This window comes from Arvicanthis niloticus, chromosome 8 (genome assembly GCF_011762505.2).
Source record: "Arvicanthis niloticus isolate mArvNil1 chromosome 8, mArvNil1.pat.X, whole genome shotgun sequence".
Classification (NCBI taxonomy): Eukaryota; Metazoa; Chordata; class Mammalia; order Rodentia; family Muridae; genus Arvicanthis; species Arvicanthis niloticus.
The window spans coordinates 66,099,242-66,122,710 of record NC_047665.1 but is presented as its reverse complement, the minus strand read 5'-3'; the positions used below and the strand labels follow the sequence as shown (position 1 = coordinate 66,122,710).

General features: G+C 39.9%; 1 protein-coding gene across 9 annotated transcripts in view; it reads right to left on the bottom strand.

The window, feature by feature from the left end:
• The window catches only part of Cacnb2 (calcium voltage-gated channel auxiliary subunit beta 2), a 350,616-nt gene that overhangs the window by 88,584 nt on the left and 238,563 nt on the right, over window positions 1-23,469 (bottom strand). For 7 of the 9 annotated variants that reach the window (XM_076939526.1, XM_076939527.1, XM_034509698.2 and 4 more), the window contains one exon: window positions 14,241-14,360. In XM_076939526.1, the coding sequence (XP_076795641.1) occupies window positions 14,241-14,360 (120 nt within the window). Of the gene's footprint in view, window positions 1-14,240; window positions 14,361-15,172; window positions 15,700-23,469 lie in introns of those variants that run through there. The other 2 variants (XM_034509696.2, XM_076939531.1) reach the window with 2 other exon arrangements.

Below are 23,469 nucleotides of genomic sequence, written 5' to 3'. Positions count from 1 at the left end.
TACCAACTGAGCCACAGTCCCAGAACACATTTGAAACTATGGAGTTGGATGAATGACATTGAACATCATCATATTTCTATTTAAATTAGCTCTTAGATCACAGCAAAGGCTTAATCATAATATACATATATACAATATATATATATATTGTATATATGTAAATATATATCACATACACAGCACATATGTGTGCATATTTGTCGGGCCTAACACAATCTCCATTCCACCTTCACCCTTCAGTCAAGTACACAGGTGAAGGGCATGATAAACAGGCCTAGGGCCTAGAGAGATTTACATAATAATAAGGTACCTGAAGGCCAGAGAGTGGAGCATTCCTCCCCAGCCCCTCCCCCCTCTTCCCCTCCCTATTTAACTCAGGTCTGCCCTGGGTTTTGGGGGGTGTGTATCCAGATCTATCCACCATCTTCCATGCCAATAAACCAGTTTTGGAAACCCAAGGACTTCCTCATGTGATGGGGCTGCGCCATGAGGAACTGTGGAGAGGTCTTTAGTCAGCAGCTGGGCCTAACTTCCAGCTGGAGGAACCCTGCGGTTCCCCAGCCATTTTTTACCTACACACATATTCATGTACACACACACACACACACACACACACACACACACACACACACAGAGTCTATGTACCCCATTTACCACATAGTCTTTTGAGTTAGCATTTCAAAGCGACTGGTTCCTGTACAACCTGAGCTTGTCCATACCCAGAACCTACAGTGGAAGGATAGAAGCGACTCCCAAATGTCAGTTGTTGATCATGTGGCTTCCAGGTACGATCAGATTGTCACATAGCACCACAAGGCAGGTGCCTCATGCAAGTGTGATCCATGAACAGCATTGATACAGCATGTAGAGAATTTATCTACTCAAAGGACCTTCAATCCTGGTCATCCATTTTAGAATCTGTCACACAATGAAGCAGGGACTCAGACACTGAGGAAAAGCAAACAGCCTGCTGCCTGCCTCCTGTGGCATTCTTTGTTCTGTTAGGCATCAGCAAGTATCTCTCTTAGTTGAACTGAGCTCAGTGTGAGACACTTAGTTCTTTGCAAACAAGCAAGAAAAAAAAAGAAAGAGAGAAAAAAGAAAAAAAACCCTCAAAACAACCCCCCAAACAAAACGGAAAAAAAAAAAAAACCCTCAAAAACCTGTAATATAACTCTCTTGTAAGGAATCTTGGTTGACTTAAACCCAGGAAACAATGGATTCTGTAACATTTCACTTAAGGATGACTATAGTTTCTCTTGGGAAGAAAAGTAATAATCAACTGCTTAAAAATCCAGGGAGTAGAACTTGAATCCTAAGGGCCAGACTGTTTCCATCTTTGTCTAGCTTCTTTCCCACCCACTTCACCTGTGTCTAGGAAGGGCATGGTGAGCATGGTGTGAACCTCAAATATACGAGAAGTGACATTCAAAAGTATGTGTTAATTTTGCAAATAAATATCAGTACAAAGAACATTTGTTAGAAGTCATGGGAATACATATGATTTTGATAGGTAATTGTGTGATACACTGTCTTTCCTAAAAACAGAGTTTAGGGTTTTTCTTTTTTTAAACCCATAAATATTACATTTAAAATCAACATGACAGTAGCTTCCTAACCTTCCTTTGTAACACGGCTCTTCTCTTAACAATCAGTGGTCAAACAGACTTTCAATTTTGTCTACTATAATTGTAGACTGTTTCTTTCCATTTTTCTTTAGAAAGAGATAACAATGAAATCTCTTTTTAAATCATTTCATTATAATTTCAATCTCCTCTTCCTTATGTATCCAAGCTTCTTTCCTGCATTCTCTATATAACCTAATTCCCAGGTAGTTGGTTGTATTTCCATTCCTCTACAGAAACCACGTCACTATAGTCTCATGCACTTGACTGTCCTATCTCCAGCTAACCAAGAATAGCCTCTGCATATGCTCTGATCTCTTTCTTTAACAACTCACTACATGAGACATTTTAGCACAAGATGTTTGTTTAGAGTGTGAAGATGGAGGCTGGAGAGATGCCTCGGAGGGTGAAGGCACCTGCTTCCAAGCCTGCCGACATGTCTTTGATTTCTAAGACCCATATGATCAAAGGAGAGAGCAGCTCTCACAAATTGTCTTCTGACTTTCACACATGCACCCAGGCACATACGTATGTACAAGTACACTTGTCACTCGCAAGTGGGCACACACACACACTTAGTCAGTTTTTCCAAGTGAAGATACACTTCAAATCCATCAAATAGATGTTAGTCAAATCTTAAAATGCAGGGAAAGTGCAGTAGGTATTCTACTTCTGAACTCCATTTATCCTACCTACACTCAATAGAAAAAGGCACGGATATTGGTTTGACCTTAAAAATGATTTTAATGGTTGTTTTGTTTTATTTTCATGTTCATAGTTAATGATCAGAGTATTTACTAAGAAGGGGTGGAGTGACTGGTTAGTAAAGGAACTTAGGCACAGAGGCTGAGCTTTTACACTAATTTTGCCAATTAGGAGCTCAATGACCTTCGGAGACATTGCTCAATATCACACATTCTTCATTTATAGCATGAGATAGCTCTAGATTCCCATGTTTTCTCCTAGGGAGGAGTTATGTGGACCCAAGGCAGGTCAGTTATTCAGTGGGAAGTTAGACACAGAGACTCTAAATTATCACAAAGAGTAATTGTTACCTATTGGTGGCTCAGCAGGTAACATGCTCATCGCACAAGCATTAACATGGGATTTCAGGTCCTCTACCCCAGCTAAAAAGCTGGCTGTACCTGTATCTCCAATGCTGGCAGAAACAGGAATCATGGAGCTCCCTCGCCAATCTGTTGTTATCGGTTATCACCAGGTACCATTGAGAGACACTTTCAAAAAAAAATTCCCAAACAAATAAACAAAAACAAAGGTGGACAGTGTTCTAAGAAAGGATCTTAAGATTGACTTCTGCCCTCTGCAAGAATGGTATGCCTGTGTACCTACACATACAAACACCAACACCCCTACAGATGTGTGCGCATGCACACACACACAGGTTTGCGGAGTAAAAATAATACTTCAGTTGAAGACAAACTCTAGGTGAAGTGAGACTTAACATTAAATAAGGGTAGAAGCCCATGTTCTGTGTTATCTCCTCAGCCCTCTTGATCACCTTATAGAAGCACATGGCTGATCCGCACAGCCTGTATCCCCACAGATAAGGTCACATGACAGAAGAGGCCATCTCTAATCTATACTGCCCTATGAACCTTCTCTAGCACAGTGGTAGTGAGGTCTACCTGCTCAACACCCTTAGAGCATATGTCCTTTCAGAAGGTTATCAGCCTCACTGTCTTTACATACTTAGAACAGTGACACACATGAACAGAATCACAAATAGATTATGACCCTCTTGAGGGAAGAAGCCACATGTAAGCTGGACTTCCCCTAGCTCTTCTCAACACAATACAACCCATTCAGTGTTGATTAAAAAATTCTACTCTACCATAGTTCCGGTACTTTTGATTCAGCTGTGGTAGGTCAAAACTCAGGAAAACAAAGAGGAAACTCCACCCAGCTCTGCGTAAGGGTCCTTTGTGTTGACTCCTATTCATGTCAGAAGGGGACAGGCAAGAAAATGGCAGTGTATTTATAGCTCTGTTTATGATATAGCAAAGATGTTTGGCTACAGCTCTTTAAGAGAATGAAAGAAAAAGGCTTGAGCCACAAAGTTTACAATCCTCTTTCCCCTATCCATTTATGGTTTTGAAATGGCCAGGAGTCTCTTTATCATATTAACAGTCCTTATAAGGCTTCTTAACTAACAGTACAGTTATTATTTTTTTTTTTTTGCTTTGCTTGCATATATGTGTGGTATATGTGTATTTGCATGTATGTGTTCAAGTGTCTATGGGCACACATGTAGGGAGTGTATGCCCATGTGTATATGTATGTGTAAAGGCCTTAGGCTGATATGGACTTTTTTTTTCACTTTCTACCTTATTCACCGGGGGTAGGATCTTGTAATTAAACCCAGAGCTCACTGATATAAGTAGATTACCTAACCAGTTTTTCATGGATTTCCCCCTCTCTCCATCTTCACAATGCTGGAATTGTAGGCAGACTGCCATGCCCATCTTGCATTTCTTGGGATCCAAACTGTGGTCACTCCTGAACCACAAGTACTTTACCCACTGTACCATCTTCCCAGCCATTTTTAAATATAGGAAAACTTCGGTCAGTCCTCTTGAACTTCTGTTCATGAAGGTCATCTATGCATTGTAAGATACCTTACTGCATTCAACTTCATCTAATTAGATAAAGCATCAGGTTCTTTTTAAAAATGGAACTCCTACTGGTAAGAGTATAACACACACTCATAGCAGAATGCCAAGTAAATACAATCTTAAAGATATAGTGAGCAGAATTTGAGTTTATTTCCAAATTATGCAGATCCATTCAGAAAAGAGCCTTAGAAAAGGGCATGGACATTAGCTTGCACTTGGTGTCTGGGGAAGCAATCAGCTCTGTTTGATAAAGTACCAGGGACATCTTTAGAGGCAAGTTGGTCATAGTTCAAGAGAGAGAAAACATGCTTTGGGCATAAGAATGTGTAGGAATGCAACCTGAGTTGTCACCAAGACTTGGCATGATCTGATTTATGAGTCACCATGCTGGCCATATCTCCCTCAAGTCTGCAACTATTAGATGTCACAAATTTGCTCCACAGCACTCAGCACTAAATTAGAAACTAATAATGCAACCAGGATAGTGACTGTACAAAATAGTGTATTTCAGCAGCAGTGAACTCAAAGAGAACAAGGAGAGCAGCATTACAATTTCTGGTTACCAAGCTCTCCCTAGATACCAGGCTGAGTGATGAGAGGCATTTCAAAACACTAGTTCCTGTGCCCATCTCAAGAGGTCCAAGGTAAAAAGAGGTTCTGGAGCCATGTGCTCACCTTGCACAAGGTCGTTCTGTTAGCACTGAAATTCTGAGAAGCAAGAATCACTGGCATTTTACCAATGAGAAAAATGATCTAATTGTGTCTTAGTTACTATTTTTTTTTTTTTTTTTTTTTGCTGTGAAAAGGCACCATGACTAAGACATCTTAAAGGAAGCACTTGATTGTGGGGAGGGGGTCTTGCTTATATTTTCAGAGGGTGAGTATCGTGGCAGGAAGCATAGTAGCAGGCATGAAGGCATGGCTCTGAATTCATGGCTGAGAGTTTATATCCAATCCATAAGCATGTGATAGAAAGAGTGAGAGACTAGGCCTAGGGTAGGTTTTTAAAACTTCAAAGCCCACCCCACAATGACACATTTTCTTGAAGAAGACCACACCTCCTTAAAGAAAACCACACCTCCTCGAAGAAGACCACACCTCCATGAAAAAGGCCACACCTCCTTTAAGAAGGCCACACCTCCTTGAAGGCCATATCTCCTTAAAGAAGACCATGCCTCCTTGAAGAAGGCCATATCTCCTAATCTCTCTTAATCAGTTGGGAATCAAACAGTTAAATTTATAAGCTTATGGGGAGCATTATCATACTACCATACTATATAATATATCAACAGACAAAGCCACTGGTCCATGGTGAAAATGGAATTTACATTCATGTCTCTCTGAGTCGAGCTTTAACAGAGATCCAAAGTACCTAAAATATTTCCTGTCTGTTCCTTTACAGGAAAAAAACAGTTGTTAACTCTTTGATCCCTGGACAAAAACTTTATCCTTGGGAAGATGGAGAGAACAATGATGTAATGAGAAAATGTGGAGATGAATAGGTTTAAAGAAAAAGGTGGGTAGCTCCACTCTTAGGAGTGATAGAACTGAAAGATGCTGAGATCTGAGACACCCACAAGTGGGCAAAAGTTGAGACTCAGCGATGGCTGAAGTCTTGAGGAGGATAGGGCATCCTCAGATGAAAACGTTTATTGGTAGACAAATTATATCCAAAAGAAATGTACACAGAAATCACAATCTAGACCTAAGCAGGAAGAGAGCTTCTGGATGAATACCAGTTAGAATCCACAGACCACACATGCTGGGCAGGCGTTCCTTGCTTCTGTAGAAGGTCTTGATGCTCAGTGGATTTCCCTGGTGCCTTTTCAGCAGAAACCAGGAACACTGAAGACAAAGATGCCAAAAAAGCTAATACCTGAGCTGAGTATTAATAGGATAGATTTTTATACTTTAGTTAAGGAAAATAAAAGTCAATGTAGAATAAGGGGGCTCAGGGAATCAATCAGTGGCTTAGAGAGTTTTTCACAAAAGCAAGAGGACCTGAGCTCAAATTCTTAGTACCCTCGAAAAACCTGGGCAAGGTTACAGGCGCTTATAATACCACCATTGGAGAAACAAAGATATTAGATCCCTAGGTGTCATTGGTCAGCCAGGCAAGCTGAAACAATGAAATTCTGGTTCAGTGAGAGACAATATTTCAACACTAGGCTGGAAAGAGCTAGAGGAGGACTACTGATGTCCTTCCATGGCCTCTGGATGTGCATTTCTTGGCATACATGCCTGTACATTCACAATATAGCATACACATACACACAGATACATACATATACAAAGAACATCTGAAGAGAAATAGCCTGGCTAGTTAATGACGTAGGTAGCTGACTTAGATATTTTTCTATTGTAGCCAGCATCCATAACACAATAGATTTGCCAGATGTGCTGGTTAGGTTTTGTGAACTTGACACAAACCTAAAGACATAGCTAAGAAGAGGGATTTTTTTTTTTACCTTTTATTACTATTTTTTTTCTTTTTTAAAAAAATTTTTATTGGATATTTTATTTATATTTCAGATGCCATCTCCTTTCCCCATTTCCCCTCCCTAGAAAACCCCTATCCCATCCTCCCTTCTCCTTTTTGCTTTTATACAATTTTTTTCCATGTTAATCAAAGGCTTTATAAGTTTGGTGATGTTCAATAACAAGATGCCCATACAATCAGAAGTGTAACCCAATACCTAACCTAGATATATCAACTATCTTTGACTGGCTGAGACACTCGAACATCTGCCTCCATGTTCCCCCCACCCTCTCTCTCTCTAGTCACCTAGTTCTTCTTCTCCTTCTCCTCCTCCTCTTCTTACTCCTCCTGAGAAGAGGGAATCTTAATAGAGAAATTGCCTCCATCAGATTGTGGGGCACTGTCTTGATTCCTTAATCAAGACTGAGGATGTAGGAGGATCCAGTTCATTGCGGGTGGTGCTACATCTGACTGCTGGTTGGCTGGTCCTGAGCTGTGTTAGAAAACAGGCTGAGCAAGCCATAAAGAGAAAGTCATTGATATACACTCCTTCATGGCCTCTGTTTCAGTTCCAGCTCTAGGTTCCTGCCTGGATCTACCTCAATGATGGACCTCAACTTGTAAGGCTAAATAAACCTTCTTATTCTCAAGTTGCTTTTGGTTATTATCTTTATCACATCAATAGAAATATAACTAGAATACCAGAAAAGTAAAAAAAAAAATGTGGTGATAGGCTGAGAAGTTATAAAAGGCTTAATTGAACATCAATAAATATGGTGACAAAAATATCATGAGGGACCATCGACAAAGAAATCATGTTCAAATGGTTAAAAGGAAAGGGGCGATAGAATTAAAGAAATTGAGCGTAAAGTTTGGGTGACAAGGTTGGTAGTACTCAGAAAAAGAAAGAAAAAAAGTTACCAGGATTGAAGAGGTGACAGAGCTGTTGATGCTAAAAGGTAGAGGCATTTCTTCTTTCAAAGGGAAGAAGAAAGAAAAGGGGACAGGGCAGCTGTCGGCATAGATCCATGTGCTAGGCAGCTCCTTGTCTACGCTGATCTGAGCTCATTCTTGTGACTTGTTTCAGCCAACACAGCACTAGCAAGTGTGACACAAGAGGAGATTGCTGATCACCCTGGAGCTTCTTCTTTCTCGTTTTGTTAAGCTTGAGAGGATACAGCTCATGGCCATGCATAGATTAGGAGTGATGGTTAGTACCGAATATCAACTTAGCAGTATCTTGAATAACCCATGAAACGAGCCTCTGGAGATACTAACTAGATTAGGTTAGCATCCAGGCATGCCAATGAAGGCTTTCCTTGATTAGGTTAAATGAAATGTCACACCCTCCACCCCCATCAGAATATAGGCAGCACCTTCCTTCTAGAGGTGACCTAGACACTATAAGGAGCATGACACTATAAGGAGGTCCGAGGGAAAGGCTTTTACTTTTCCTGATGGCCTTTGTGGCCTTTTGGCAAATTCATCTATTCTCTTGCTGCTGCTGCCATCCTCTGCTGACAATAGACTCCAGTGCCTTCGACCGACCGTTCAATTTGAATTGAAGGCCCATGGCTCTACAGGAATCCTCCAGTCTTTGAGGCAGACTGAGATGGATACAGCATCCAGCCTTGTGAATTAAGAAGTTAGCAGTTCTTAATGTCTCCAGTGTGATAACAGCATTATTGGACTGGGCTAACAAGACCATGGCCATGTAAACCAATCTAGAAAAGTCCCTCTCTAATATATGCCCACTCTATTGGCTTTATTCCTCCACTAAGCAACCACTACTGAGTCAAATACCCAGATGCCTTCTATTGCAGCTCTGAGAATACCACATGAAGGTGCCAACTCAGCCTGTTAGAAGACAAGAGGCCACCAAGATATAAACAAACGACAGAAAGTGTCAACTAACAGCAAAAGCAAGTAGAATAATAATAGTATTGGGACACATGACTGTACCTACCCAGCATGACACAGGTCCAGCTACCTGTCTCTACATTTATTTTATCATGAAGAGAACAGGCAATGTAAGCTGATGTATCTTTGAACAATAAGCAAATCCATGCTGATGGAAATGTGCCAATATTTAGAAACATATATAGCCAGCTTTCTAGATCTTAGAAATTACACATTTCAGTAAGAATTAAAATTCCAAAATAAATAAAAGTTTCGGCCGGTGGGTTAGAAAATAAATTTAAAAAAATTCAGAACAAAACACTAGGGAGAAAACTACTTCAGAAGAATTCTCTTCCTCAAACATCTGACACCGGAGAAGACGATAATCAAAGAAAAACTGAGAATTTTTTTTCTAGAACTGAAGCGACTGGCCCCTTTCAATGCATGTATAAAAAGCCAAGCACAATAAACAAAAAGATTCACACCAAGGCACATCACGCCAAGCTGTCAAAACACCAAAGGAAACAAAATTCCTAGAGCACAGGAGAACTGAACGTACCCACATCATAGCCACAGAATACCACTGTGCTCGGACAGCTCTGGAAACTAAACCACAAGCCAACGCCTTCACCAATCTGAAGGCAAACGGTTTTCATTATTGAACATTATACCCAGACAAGCTAGTAATTAAATGTGAGTGTATAACAAAGACATTTCCAGTTGGCAAGATCTATAATAATAATAATAATAATAATAATAATAATAATAATAATAATAATAATAATCCCTTTCCTGGAAGGCTCCATGTCTTCCAGCTGCCTTTACAAACTTTGCACCCCAGGAGCTAGGTGGTGTGCTCATTGCTCCAGGCTCCACTTGCTGTCTTTTTCAGACATGAAGCTTCATTTGTCCATCCTGGAAGGTCTAGTTTTAAGATACTACTTCTTGTAAGAAGGATTCTCTATCCTAGCAATTTGAGTACAATGTTTTCCTTTCCTGCCTACTGAATTGTTCTACCCATCCTGGTACTTTGTTCCACCTGTACAACATCTCTCCTCAAACAACAGAAGTTTTCAGTAGGCAAAAGCCTTGCCCATTTGTCCTTTGTGGTTCTGGTCTTAAGGTTTTTCCTATATACCAACTGTACCAAGTACAACCCTTTTAATAGACAGGCATATTGAAAAGAGCAGTCAAAATTGAGTTTCAGTCTTCTCTGAGGATATCACACCCAGATTATTCTATCTGTGTTCCCCAATCCCTTCCATATCCAGATTTCCCAACATAGTCTTTACCTACAGGGCAGATGACATCATCTTGACAAGTGTGGAGGGTGAAAAAGAATATTATTCTTTCAATAAAAAAGTGTGATTTAACAGTGTCAGTTCTAGATATGTACACAAACTGGATATATGTCCTAGTTTACTCTTTGTTGCTCTGATCAAACGTGAAGATCAAACACAACTCTGGGAGGAGCTTAGAGGTTAAAGTCAAGGCTGTACAGAGACTACAAAGGACTGCCATTTCCCTGTTTGCTCACAGGTTTGCAGTCAGCAGCCTTCCTATACAACACAGGACCACCTGCCTAGGGATTTACATCAATCAGCAATCCCAAAAGAAAATTCCCTATAGGTACTCACAGGCCAATCTGAGGGAGGCGATTGAGGTTTCTTCTTCCCAGGTATAAAGGTTGACAACCAGACAAACTAAGACAACACATAACTAATTAAAATATTTCTCACCCATGGAAAAAAAACTTCTACATAAATGTTCACAGCAGGATAATTCACAATGCTGAAAAGCATAAGTAATTCAAATGCCTCCTAATTGGTACATTTGTCAAATGTGAAATACAGTTGTAAATGTGTATTCTTTGACATCGAAAAATGCAGTAATGGTAGATGCCCCATTGCATGAGCAATAAAAACATTATGTAAGAGAATGCAGGCAGTCACAAAGGGCTAGCTACAGCCTGATTCCATGGGAATATATTCAACATTTAGAACAGATACCTAGAGAGAAAGTTGATTGATGGCTTTCTAGGGTAGTAAAGTTGGAAGGGATGATGAAGAACTTAATGTACTTGAGATTCCTTATAAAGCAAATAAAAATGTCCTAAAACTGATTATAGTCAGGATCGTATAACTCTAAATACACTTCAAATCCATTCAGTTGTTCACCTATCTTATTCTTTGGAGAAAGACGCTCCAAAATGTTGTGCAAACAGGGTTTGAACCCTTATCCTCCCAAGTGCTAGAGTTACAGGCAGGAACTATCATGTCTGGTATCATAGGCATTTATTCACATGTCTCAATTTGTTTATTAAATACTGATTATAAATTTCTTATACTTCTTGAGATCAAAAAGTGAGAAATCGTGTTCCTTGCCATCACAGTTGAGGACTGTGATGCTTACTGTTTCTAGCTTGACAAAAATCTAGAATGACTAGGAAATGGGTCTATAGATGTATCTGTGGGGTTTGTCTAGATTACAGTAATTATAGTGGGTAAACCCGCTCATGGTGGGTGTCACCATTCCCTGGCTGGGATCTTGGACTACCTAAAATGTAGAAAGAGAGCTGGACATTAGCATATGATGCACCACTCTTTGTTCTGGATTGGGGTGTGATGTGACCAGATGCTTTAAGCTTCTGCTTCTTGGTTTCCCCACCATGATGGTGCACCATTGGATTCTAAGTCCTTTCTCCCTTAAGTTGCTTTTGTCAGGCTAATGTGATATCAGCAACAGAAAAAGTAACAACCCATAGCAGAGGAACAAAGAGAAGGCAAGAAAGCAAAGAGGTCAACCTCTCTTTGATAAGAAACCCACTCCTAAGATAGGACATGTACTTAGAAGCAACATTTATACATTCTCAAGGGTAGAGTCTTAATAAGTTAAACACCATCCATTAGGCCTGCCTTCCAATGTTTGCCCTGTAGATTCAGTTTCCAATATGTGGACTCTGAGAACAAATTTGAGCCATTGCCCAAAGTGAGTTCTAGTGTTAGCCTCCAATAAACAGAACCAGAAATCACCACAGCACCTAACTACAAGATCACCCTTGTTACAGTTTTACGAGAATTCATCCCTCTCTGATTCATCCAAGAAATACTTATTTGGTCTATAGTATATGCCAAGCTAACTTTAAATGGGAGATTAGATTTCAATATGTAACTTCATAAAGAAGGGATTAGTGTGAGAACTAATTAAATTTTTATTATTTGTTTTTAAAGCAGTCTCAACCATATGAACTTTAGCACGACAGTATACGCAAAGGTATGTCAGAATTAGACAAGTCAAACTGTGTCTGGGACCCAGAAATATCAAGGTAAAAAACAAAGTAATCAATTGACACTAACTTGCCTAAAAACCAATCTGCCCTCTGCCCACTTAATACATCCTATTCCAGAGAGGTCAAAACAAAGTGGTTGGAAAATTCTGGGTCCTAGTGGTTGCATCGCTGCCTAGTTACACAACCTTTCGTAGGTCATTTAACTTCAGAAGGCAGTGATTCTAGTCTCAGTATTTGCCAACTCCTTTATTTCATGTAGGTACCATTAAAGCAGTTGGTGGATACTCTTTATTTAGGACCAGGCTCCAAAAGCAGAAGTGAAGTCTAGTCCATACATCATCTATATGAATTAATGTCATCTGTTGGCCAAGTAAAAACACCAATTGCTAACATCATTCTATGCGAGGGATGATTAAAAAAATAAAAGAGGTAGACAGCTCTAATTCTGCTTTTGCATTCTATCTTCAAGAAGATGATAATTAAAAGACAGTACCTACCCAGCCATGAGCTGAAATAAATGCTTAAATCTCACTGCTTCCGTCTTTCATCAGAACAAATTCAAATATTCACCCTAGATTTAGCCATTGGAACAATCCAATTCTAAGGTATTGACCCACTTTGAAAGACAAGTAAATATAAATGAACTATTTTGATTAAACATAGGAAAAAGGTTTTGCCTTTGCTTTAAATTTTCTTCCTTGCCCTTTCATATTTAATATTGTTTCATCTAGAATTTCTTTGGGCAGTGAGACAGGGAACATGAATCTGACTTAAGCCACACTTTGGTGCCACTAGAGTGAAAGACTCAGACTTTTCTGTAGCTAAGGCAGTGAGTCTCTGACTTAATAGGGTATGGTCACAGACAAAAATATTCTAGATGGATAATTAAAGCTCTCAATGGTCAGATCTATAACATTGTAGGGGGGAAAAAAGGCTGACTATGGATAACAATTTAAATTTGATGAGCATAAATTAGCTGCAAGCTGAACAATTTTATTTTTGAAATAAACACTGCTCATTTTTCCTTAACTTTTCTTTAAGGTGCAAATTTCAGGTACAAAAGATAGATTGTGGAATTGGGTTCTGAATTACAAAACATATCTAGGACAGTGTACCCTTGTGGCACATTAATGTTACCAATCACTCATTATTTGTAGTTATTTAACTTCGGCTTCATAGTGTCTGCCAATGGCTAATTTGCAGCAGGGAACAGGTAAGCTAATGGCAACTGGGTTATATTTTGCTTTTCAGTTTTCACTGCCAGAAAAGAGAGCCACTCCACCAATGCTCTTAAGGTCTGTCTAGCAATTAAGGCTGTGAGACCCAGAGACTGGTTTCCTGCCAGCTGTTAATGCAGAAGCACTGTTTTTTAGAAGTCAAGGTCTCCCAGCAGTAGCTTGGTAACCACTACAGCAGCTGTTCTAGAGGCCATGAATATTATACAAGGTCTGTCCATGCATTCAAGCCGCCATCCCCATAGCAACACACAGCGATTTTACTCCTCTTAGAGACAAGGCAGCAGGCAGAAACCTTGTGATAATGCCCTGATTTTTCCTAGTAAGATCAATGCCCTACTTACTCTTTTTCATAGTAGTGACTGTTCTTTTTTGTGTAACCAATAACCATTTTGAAATATGTTCACTCAGAAGTTACAAACTAAGATACCTTCAACATGGAAACAATCTAAGGTTTCAGTCGCAATGATATTGAGATCTGTCACCATATCAGCGCCTGAGTTAAATCCAGCCTGGGAGCAATTCCCTTGCAGACTTCAGACCGGGTTTGCATTTGCTCCTCTGCAGTACACACTCCATCATAGAACAAAGAGAAAAACTTTCCTGGAGGAGGTCAGCTTAATCAAGGAAATCCTTTGTTGCTTTCGTTTGCATAAGCAGCATAAATAAACATATAAGGAGAGCATTGTAAGCTACCTATGAGGTAAACTTTATGAGAATACTTGTTTTTAGACTGGGAAAATAAACATTAGCATCGACACTGTTTTGTAAACAGAAATGATTCACTGGCAAGATGAAGTAAAATATTTTGGTATTACATGCAGTTTTTCCTCTTTGTGTATTTGGAGATCCTTTTGTTTGTGTTTGCATTAACCTCCCACCACCAAAACGAGTTGTTTAGATTAGAAAACAACATTAAAGATTATTATTAATATCACATTTCCCCTAATTATGCCTGTGTTAAGCCAGCTGATGAAGTATTCCAGTGGATCAGGCATGAGATTTAGGGGATACATCCACAGGCAGGCCCCCCTCAGGGGCACCGTGCCCTTCCTCCCCCAAAAGATGTGGGTTTTTTACCTTTGCTTTTTCCAACTGTGCCTGGGCCTGCCGCTCAGCTTCTCTACGGACTGCCTCCCGGTCCTCTTCCAAAGACACATCTGAATCGGATGGGCGGCTGGTGTAGGAGTCTGCCGAACCCTGCAGAGGAGAATGTATATTATAAACTAGATCCAAATGTGTGATGGGTGCACTGGAAAAGCTTCACTGATGTGGCAGTTTGCTTCCTGGAGTATGCTGTAAATTCCTGAAAAGAGGAGAAAATAATCCATTTGGCAGCAACCCACCTAGAAAAACCACCCTTTGCCCTGCACATTCTTTGCTAAGGTAAGCTGTGTTTACTGAGACACCCTTCCTTCCCTAGGTTCATTTACCAGAAGGTATCCTTTCTGGAAGCCTCTACCAGTTCTTTTATCATTAAACCAACTCTGTGGTGCAGTGCAGAGCTGAAGGGCATTGATACGTTTCAAGGATAACTCCAACACCACCCTGAGGGCTGGAACAAGTATTTACACCCGGAGAGACCAACAAAATGCATCAAAGGGAGAGTTACAAACTTGAACCCTCTGGACTCTTGCTGCCGAGATAGAACTCTCATTATCATCTTAAGGATGTTTCTTTATCTCATTCTTCACCTTCTACCTTCTCAAACAACATGGTAAGACACTCAAGCCTGCCCCCTCCCTCTTTCAGGAACATATTTAAAAATACCTGTACACAGATATTTAGTGAGAGCTGGCTACGGACAACACCTGCTTGAGAGATTTCCTCTGGTAATAAATTACAGCGCAGGAATGGGAGCTCAGAAAAATGTCAGGAATCTCCCGAGCTCCCTCTCATGCAATCATGAGCGTACTAACTAAATCAAACCACCCTCTCCGCGGGCACTTACTGCAACAACGGAAAAGCAAAGGAAACACTGTCTCCCCCAAACAAAAAGCCCTCTCGCTTACACAGATGTCGGAATTCTTCAGCCTTCCTCCCTTGGCTCTTTTCAGAAGCCTGATCCAGGTGGCCTTCATGAGCCGGATAGCGCCTTTATCTTCCGCAGCTGCAGCCCAGGGCACAGATCCTCAGAGCGCGCTGAGCCCTGGAGAATCCTAGCGCCTTTGCTATCCATGCTCTAGGAAGCCCCTCTTCTCAGTCCCTTTCTCCCTCTGGGGCTCTCACTCCCAGCCCCAGTAGACTTCTGTCTGAGAAGAATCTTCTTATTTTCCCATCTCAAGAGGCAATACACACACACACACACACACACACACACACACACACACCACAGACCGAATCTAATAATTTCTATTGCTTTCGAAACAAAGACAGGTCCAAGTGCAGAGACTGCCTTCAACTTCTTTAAACTCAATGCATTATATTACTCTAAAGATTCTCTTCCCTGTACTTGGCTTGTTAAAGGAAATTAGTTTCAAGAGGACCTTTTAGAAAAACAAAAGTAAACAAGCAAACACCCCCTCTAGACTATGCCCTGATATTTCCAAGTGTAAAGTTCAAGCCTTATCTTTAGAGATCGGGAGGGGGGTGATGGGAGAGGGAGGGTGCCACCACTCCCTGCACTGGGCATGCTCCACATGAAGCTTCTTTGCAGATGCTAGCATCACAGTGTTGGTTTACGTCAAACTGCCATTTTCCATCCAAAATGTAAACATCTGGGAGGGTCTCTCAACTTCTATAGTAACAGGCACGTGGTGTGCCTGTCAGCTTTCTGTTCCAGATGAAGCCATCTCTCAAAGACAAATCTTCCTGTCTTTTCATTGAGAAATCATTTCCCATTCCTTATCAAAAACAGGGTATGATATGCCATAAATAATAACTCATATAATCATAATAACCATCATCCACAATATTGCACAGTACAGATCGAAAGGTGCCCATTCGTTCTATCTGGATTAATCTGTATAAACAAGACGAAAGACAGAGAGATGTGGTCATTTAATTAGGACATAAAGTGATCATAGTTTTATAAAGCAATGGATTTAATGGAGCTCAAAGTGACTCTGGCCTGCTTCTCACAGTAAGAAACCATCACCAAAATAGGTATGTGAATTGTCATAGTAATGTATATAAAGACATTCCAAAGTTTTGATTTATTAGCAGGTTAACATTCACAGAATTGAGTCCAAATTCTTCCCGTAGATAAGGGGGCTGGGGCTTACAAAGGAGATATATGGGTGAATGGGGCTATATTTTTAACGTTTCCTTATGAAGAAATGCATATCACCAAGTTTTATAAAGTAAACAAAATTTGAAAACAGACTGCATCTGTCTGAGTATGCTACAGTATTACTTTCTCCAGCCTCATCTAAATTTTAGCTGGCCAAAGTGACATGTGTCTCTAATGTCATCACTCTGGAGGCAGAGGCAAGAGGATCATGTTTTACCAGACTGGGTTAAATAATGAGAGGCTGCCTCAAAATAAATAAACTAGTTAATTAAATAAAACATTAAAATAAAGACATCTTTACCACCTTCCCTTCCTTTGGACACTCAGCTAATACTGATTCCCAGAAGCCAAAAGCTAGAAAATACATAAAAAAAAAGGAATACATAATAATATAAACTGATTGCATCCCAACCCAGTATTGTGACATAAATTAATGGCCTATTTATAATGCTATGAAGTTAATGTACTGTGTCAGGGTCTTAGAAATTATTTGCAATTATTTTTGGTTCAAGCAAAATATAAAATGGACAAATGAATCTTCCAACACAGCAGTGGTTTCTGATGTTCTAAAGCTTCTCACATCTGTAACACGGAACTGAGATAAAATCAAGTTCAGCCAGACTCCACGGGGAGGGGGTGGGGCTTTGGTCCTCATTGACACCAGTTTGAGCATTTAAAGTGCTAAAGGTTCAGTTCACTCCCCAGTACAGATAAAAAAAAAAAAAAGCCTCTCATTGGTGCAATGGCCATGTCTATCGAAAACACCAGTCTCACTGCAAACTTCTTCATCCTCCAACTCTTACATTTTTTTCTGCTTCCTCTTCTCCAATGTTCCTGGGCCTTAGAAGGGTTGATCCAGATGCTTCCAGATTCCTCAGCTCAGACTCAGGACTTCAAAGTTGCCTATTTTCTATACATTCATCAGTTTTGAGTTTCTCCATTGATCACAGCCAATGGCAAGTGAACTCACTGCAGATGTGAGAACTGCAAGACTAGACTCATCACCATTTCCTCGTGCATTCAAGAGAACTTCATGAAGCTACATCCATTCAAGAGTTAGGAGAAGGTAATGGTCACCCAGGGAGGGATATGACATTTTTTTTAGTGTTTAGCAATTGGTATGTTGCCTATGTTCCAGTAAATAACTCCAGACTCATGCTCAAGGGAGCAACTCTAAACTCAGTGTAATACACACACACTCACACACACTTACACACATATACTCACACAAACACACACTCACGGAGGTCAGGCAGAATTGAACATATGTGGGTGTGGGAGCTTTGCTGGAAGAATTACATCAGTGGGTGAGAGAGAATTGATGAGGGTACAGGGGTGTGTATGAGAGTTGATAAAAATCGATCGTATATATACATGAAATTATTCATGCATTAATGATAAAAGCTAATATTATTTATTACTCTATAAAATTTGATTATCATTATTATTATTACTATTAATTATTACATAGAGTTGATGAGATGGCTCAGTGCTTAATAACACTGACTTTTCTTCTAGAGAATCCCAGGTCAATTCCTAGCACTGCATGCCTGTTCACAACATCTGGAAATTGAGTCCCAGGGGATCTACTACCTTTTTTGGCATCCTTGGGCACCAGGCACGCTCATGATACTCAGACAGACAGACAGACAGACAGACAGACAAACATGAAGACCAAACACATATAAATAATAAATAAATAAATCATTCAAAAATCAAAACAGAGATTCTGTCACTAAGAATCTCATCATGATGCCGGGCAGTGGTGGCGCACGCCTTTAATCCCAGCACTTGGGAGGCAGAGGCAGGCGGATTTGTGAGTTCGAGGCCAGCCTGGTCTACAGAGTGAGTTCCAGGACAGCCAGGGCTACACAGAGAAACCCTGTCTCGGAAAAAAAAAAAAAAAAAAGAATCTCATCATGTCAGGTAGCGAGTACTCACAGGACACAAAGTTTTGGTTTCTTCATTCTCTTTTAAAAGAAGTAAAATCGAAAAAATCCATTGCTAGTGACCAGGTTTAACATTTACACAGAATAATCATTTTGATGGTGTTTTCAGGTTTAAATAGATTAGCATCCTCCTAGCTGTTGCGAGGCAGAGGCAAGTGGATCTCAGTGTGTTTGAGGCCAGCCTGGTCTACCTTGTGAGTTCCAGGACATCCAGGGCTACACAGGGAAACCCTGTCTTGAAAAACCAAACCAAACCAAATGAAACCAAACCAAAATGAAACAGAGCAAAAGAAGTCAGATGTCTTTAGATATCACTTCACCAATGTTTGTCCATGATCGTTTGAATATTTGCAGCCATTCATTAACTCTACTTTATAAAATAAGACCATGAGCTGCTCTTCTTAGGAGCTCACTGTCTATCTAAGAGTATAAACTCACAAAATAGTTGCCATAGAAGACATATGGACTCAGTGTGGAAAGAGAAACGTGGCCATGTCCTTGAATTCCCCCATCCCAAGGTAGTCACTGTTAAATACTACAAGGTTTAGTGTCCAAAGTTGCTGTATTTCTTTTTAAAGACACACTACTAACAGAAGCAACACACTTAACCTTCTTCCTTCTGGGAGCAGGGAATTATGCAGAGAAAAGTCATCTATCCAATTAAGCTTTTGCCTTTTGTACCATATGGGCTTTCTGGGTCATCGTGCCTGAAGTAGTCTTGAGATGAGAACATCTGGCATTCATTTCCATAACTATTGAACAGGTTCATTATAAAAATGTCTCCTTGATGAGTTGCTTAGTTGTAGCTTTTGTCCTTGCAGACACGCTATATATTCAGCTAGGCATATTTCCTCTTCCACATCTTCATGCTCACACTGCCGATTATACCGTTCAAAAATGCAAGTTGAGCCTAATGTCTACACAGTAGGACATTACATGGGCATTTATATTTTTCTTCAGAAATCTTATTGCAATTCTGTGTTAATGTTTACAGAAAAACTTTGTTACCTCAGATCAACTTACGGTTTTATCTGCCCTTCAGCTTCTTTTCTGCTTTTATGTCACCTATGTGTATAAACAAAACATTATCCTTTCCTTGAGTATTTGTGTGTGTGTGTGAAATTTGCTATTGTGAAGCTGTTCTCTGTTTCACAATCCTAACTATCTCCTATATCATGGTTCTTGAGCATTTTTGTGCTTTCTTCTTTAAAGTCAACATGATAAGAGCTCTAAGCCTACCTGAGAAGTAGCATCCTGAATCCCAAGTGGTGCCATAAACTTCTCTAGGAGTCTTCCTATGAAACCTAAAGCAACACTCTTGAGCAGAGTCAACTTAACTTCTATGGTTTCTAGAGGCCCCTAGATTCTTACCTGGAGACTGCAAACCTCCTTCATAGACTACACTGACTCAATACCAAATTCAACTCAAATCATTTCCCTGCTTGGACCAAACCTGGCACAGGTGTGCCATCTCAGCACCTTATTGGTCAGATGGGAAATGGACAAGAACCAATGGAGAAGCTTTGCTTGTACTTGCTGCTTAGCTGTAGCTTGCTGCTAGGGAAGATAATTCCTTCACTCCTCATATTGTCACTATCTATAGTTGAAAAGTTTGGTTTTGGTTTCTAAGAGTGATATAGTTTTTTTTGTTTATTTCTTTTTATGCTGTTACTGGCAGTTCCTTGATTCATGAATTCCTTCACAGATACAACTCTCAGCTATTTACCAATAATGGCAGATCTTGGCACTAAAGATTCAGAATGACAGGTATTGAGATGAAGCATATTTTCTCACCTACTGTATACTTTAATTGCAAATGTCATATAATTGATATTTACATTTATAGGATGAGAATCTCAAATATAATTGGCTGTTATTTAGCTCAGTGTCGAAAAACAGTATCAGAAGTGTCAGTAAGGAACTTTTGCAAGGGCATCCCCATGTGATACTTTTATGATTATGTAAAGTCAATATGTTAGTTTCAATTTTATTAAGAGAATATGAAAATTTATAAACATTATAGAACTATAGTACACATTGATGAAGAGCTCATATATATGTGTGTGTATATATGTGCGTGTATATATATGTATATATATGTGTATATATATATATACACACACATATATATATATATATATATATATATATATATATATATATATTTAAAGATCCCACAAAACCCCCACCTACATGCATTTTCTGAGCACATGCTTCTTTGAAACTGCTGTACTCCCAACCAAATGTAGGAAATGCAGCTGTGGAACAGACTCAAGTGTCCTGCTGTCATTATTATACTTGATAAAATTGTGAAGAAGGCTGATGTTTTTTTAAAGAAAAGGTTAGTAGAAAAATACCTGCTATGGGGGAACAATTTTTTTAAAGGCTAAAATGAGAGCATCAAAGTGTATAGTCTATAGGTAAGGTGATAACAATTTCAGATGACACTAAGCCAAAATCCAAGTGATAAAAGAAACCAATTCAAACTAGGATGTGCTGAGAGAAAAGACAGAAGGAGCAGAGTAAACTCAGACTGAGGTAAAGACATATTTGGAGTCTTCACTGCTGTATCAGATTGCTTTCTGTTGTGATAAAACACTGATCACAACCAATGTGGAAAAAGAGAGTCCCTCTAAGCTCACATGTCTGGGTCACAGCCCATCCCTGAAGAAGATAAGGGCAGGGGAACATGAGTAGAAACTGAGGTAGAAACCACAGAAGAAGTGGCTTACAGGCTTGCTCCCAGTCTCACATTCAGGTACCTTACTGTTTTAAATAGTCCAGCCTCACTTTGTAGGGAAAGGCCTGTCTACAGTTACCATGTAGAGAAGGGTTTGTCTATAGTGACTTATGTAGGGAAGTAGTTTTCTATAGTGACCTATGTAGGGAAGAGGCTGTCTATAGTCACCTATACAAGGAAGGGGATGTCTATAGTGACCTATGTAGGAAAGGTTCTGTCTACTCTAGGCTGGGCCCTCAAACACCAACTAGGCATCAAGAAAATACCTCACAGACACTGGTGAGCCATTAGGATGAAAGCGAATTCCTCACTTGATGTCTCATCCTTCCAGCTGGGTCAAAGTTGACAACCAAGATCAATCACCACAGTTGCAAAGAAGTCTGTGTAGCTGACGTGTTATATTTTCATAAGATTTATTAATATTCTTATCCTCTGGCTTGTGTAGATTCATATTAAAAAATATATGGACTATGCTGAGACTCCTACATATATGTTCTTGTCATGTTGAACTTACATCCTTCTCTTAATTTGAGGGGTGACACTTATGTTGCTATCAGTATGACCCCCATTATTAGGAACATCATTCATTCCAAGACTTTAGCAAAGGTCTTGGGTTTTTTCCTTTTAAATCCATCATCGCTTCTTAAAAGTTAAGTAGTATGTTTTAGATTGTCCTGGCTTATGTTACTAGGAAGATTAAGTTTACCCTGTGATTGAGAGAGACTTTTGATTTATGAGTGTTTATATAGCACCAGACACTAAACTAACAAGTTTCACCCAATTTGGTCTCTAGTCTGCTTTATATTTACTGAGGAGAAAATCGAGGCATAGAGAAGTTAAAAGACCTGAGGTTACACAGCTCACAATTGAGTTGGGAATGAACTTTCAGCAAAATGAGTCCAAGTTCTTCCAGAGGCCATGTAAAAAAAGTAAGGCAGGACAAATCTTTGTATACAACTGATGTTTCTACTATTCAAAAGCAGAGCCTTTCCGTTTGCCAGTCACAGGTACTGCAATTTCCGGTACTCATGAAGCACCACAATGACTTCCAAATTAGTAACTTCATCTTCCTCAAGTTGTGTGTGTGTGTGTGTGTGTGTGTGTGTGTGTGTGTGTGAGCTGCACTCACCATTTTCATTGTTTGCTAAATTTCACCTTGCCAAAAGGCATGACGCATGTACAACGAAGATTCAATAAAACAGATAATTTCACATTTATTCATACAGCGCTATTTTGCGGACTTGGCTGCTGCGACTCTGAAATTTGCCTCAGAGTATCTCAAAAGTGTGACACGTTATTTCATCACCTATCCACATTAAAATGTAGAGGGTGGAATGGAAGAACAATGGAAGTCAAGAAACCTGCTATTTAAATATTTTTTTTTTTCTGGAAATGAATGTAACTTTGGCAAGCTGACCTTCAGAAACTTCAGTGATAGCCAGCCTGCCTTGAATGGGCAAGAATTCAAGATCGTCAGAATAACCTTTTGGTTCAACAGGAAGTGTTGACACCTGTAAGCCCTGAAGCTGAAGGAATTATAAATTTTAATGGTGAGCTTCAAACTCAGAGATGCAACCTCTGGTATGTCAATGAAGGTACTTCATAGATGATTAATTTAAGGGTAAGATGGACCCTGACTTTGGCAACCACTATCATCATGACTTTGATGAAATTATAGAAGAAAAAGGATAAGGTAGGCTGACTGCCAACATAGTCCCCCCACCCCTCTGCTTTCTGGTCCAACAAATAGAATTGCAAACTCCCACCTCCATGGGCCAAGACACCACCCCTCCTCTGCCCTGATGAGTTGTACCCCTCAAACCAGAGCCGAAATAAGTCCTTTCTCCCATTATCTCCTCTCAGGTCCTTGTTCATGGCAATGAGAAAAGTAACTAAGGCACATGGATGTTATTGTTATTACAACTCTTCACACACGGTATCATTTTCCTTTGACTGCATTCGCTCTGCCAGCTCCTGTCTATTTTATTCTCCTTTGCAGAAAAATTAGTCTAGAAAATGATGAGCATATGAAATCCAATTTCGCTGTTCCATTTCTCTCTTAACCCTGCATATGCCCCTGTTCCACCACCACTACTCATTAATATCACCAGCAACGAAATCCCGCTGTCTCTTCTTGGACACATCTTTCTCTACCTTGGGGGCATTTAGTACAGATGATCCCACCCTGGATGTTAACTTTTCCAGCCTGACTTTCAAGATGCCACTAGATATTTATTTCTTACCTATTACTTGTACCTCCTAAGTCTTACTTTCTAGAATCTCTTCCTCCATCCAACTTCTACATGCCCACTCTTCCTAGGACCTGCCTGCTCTCATAAACACACTATTCACTTCCAACTTTTCAAGCTCATTGATGCAGACACCAGG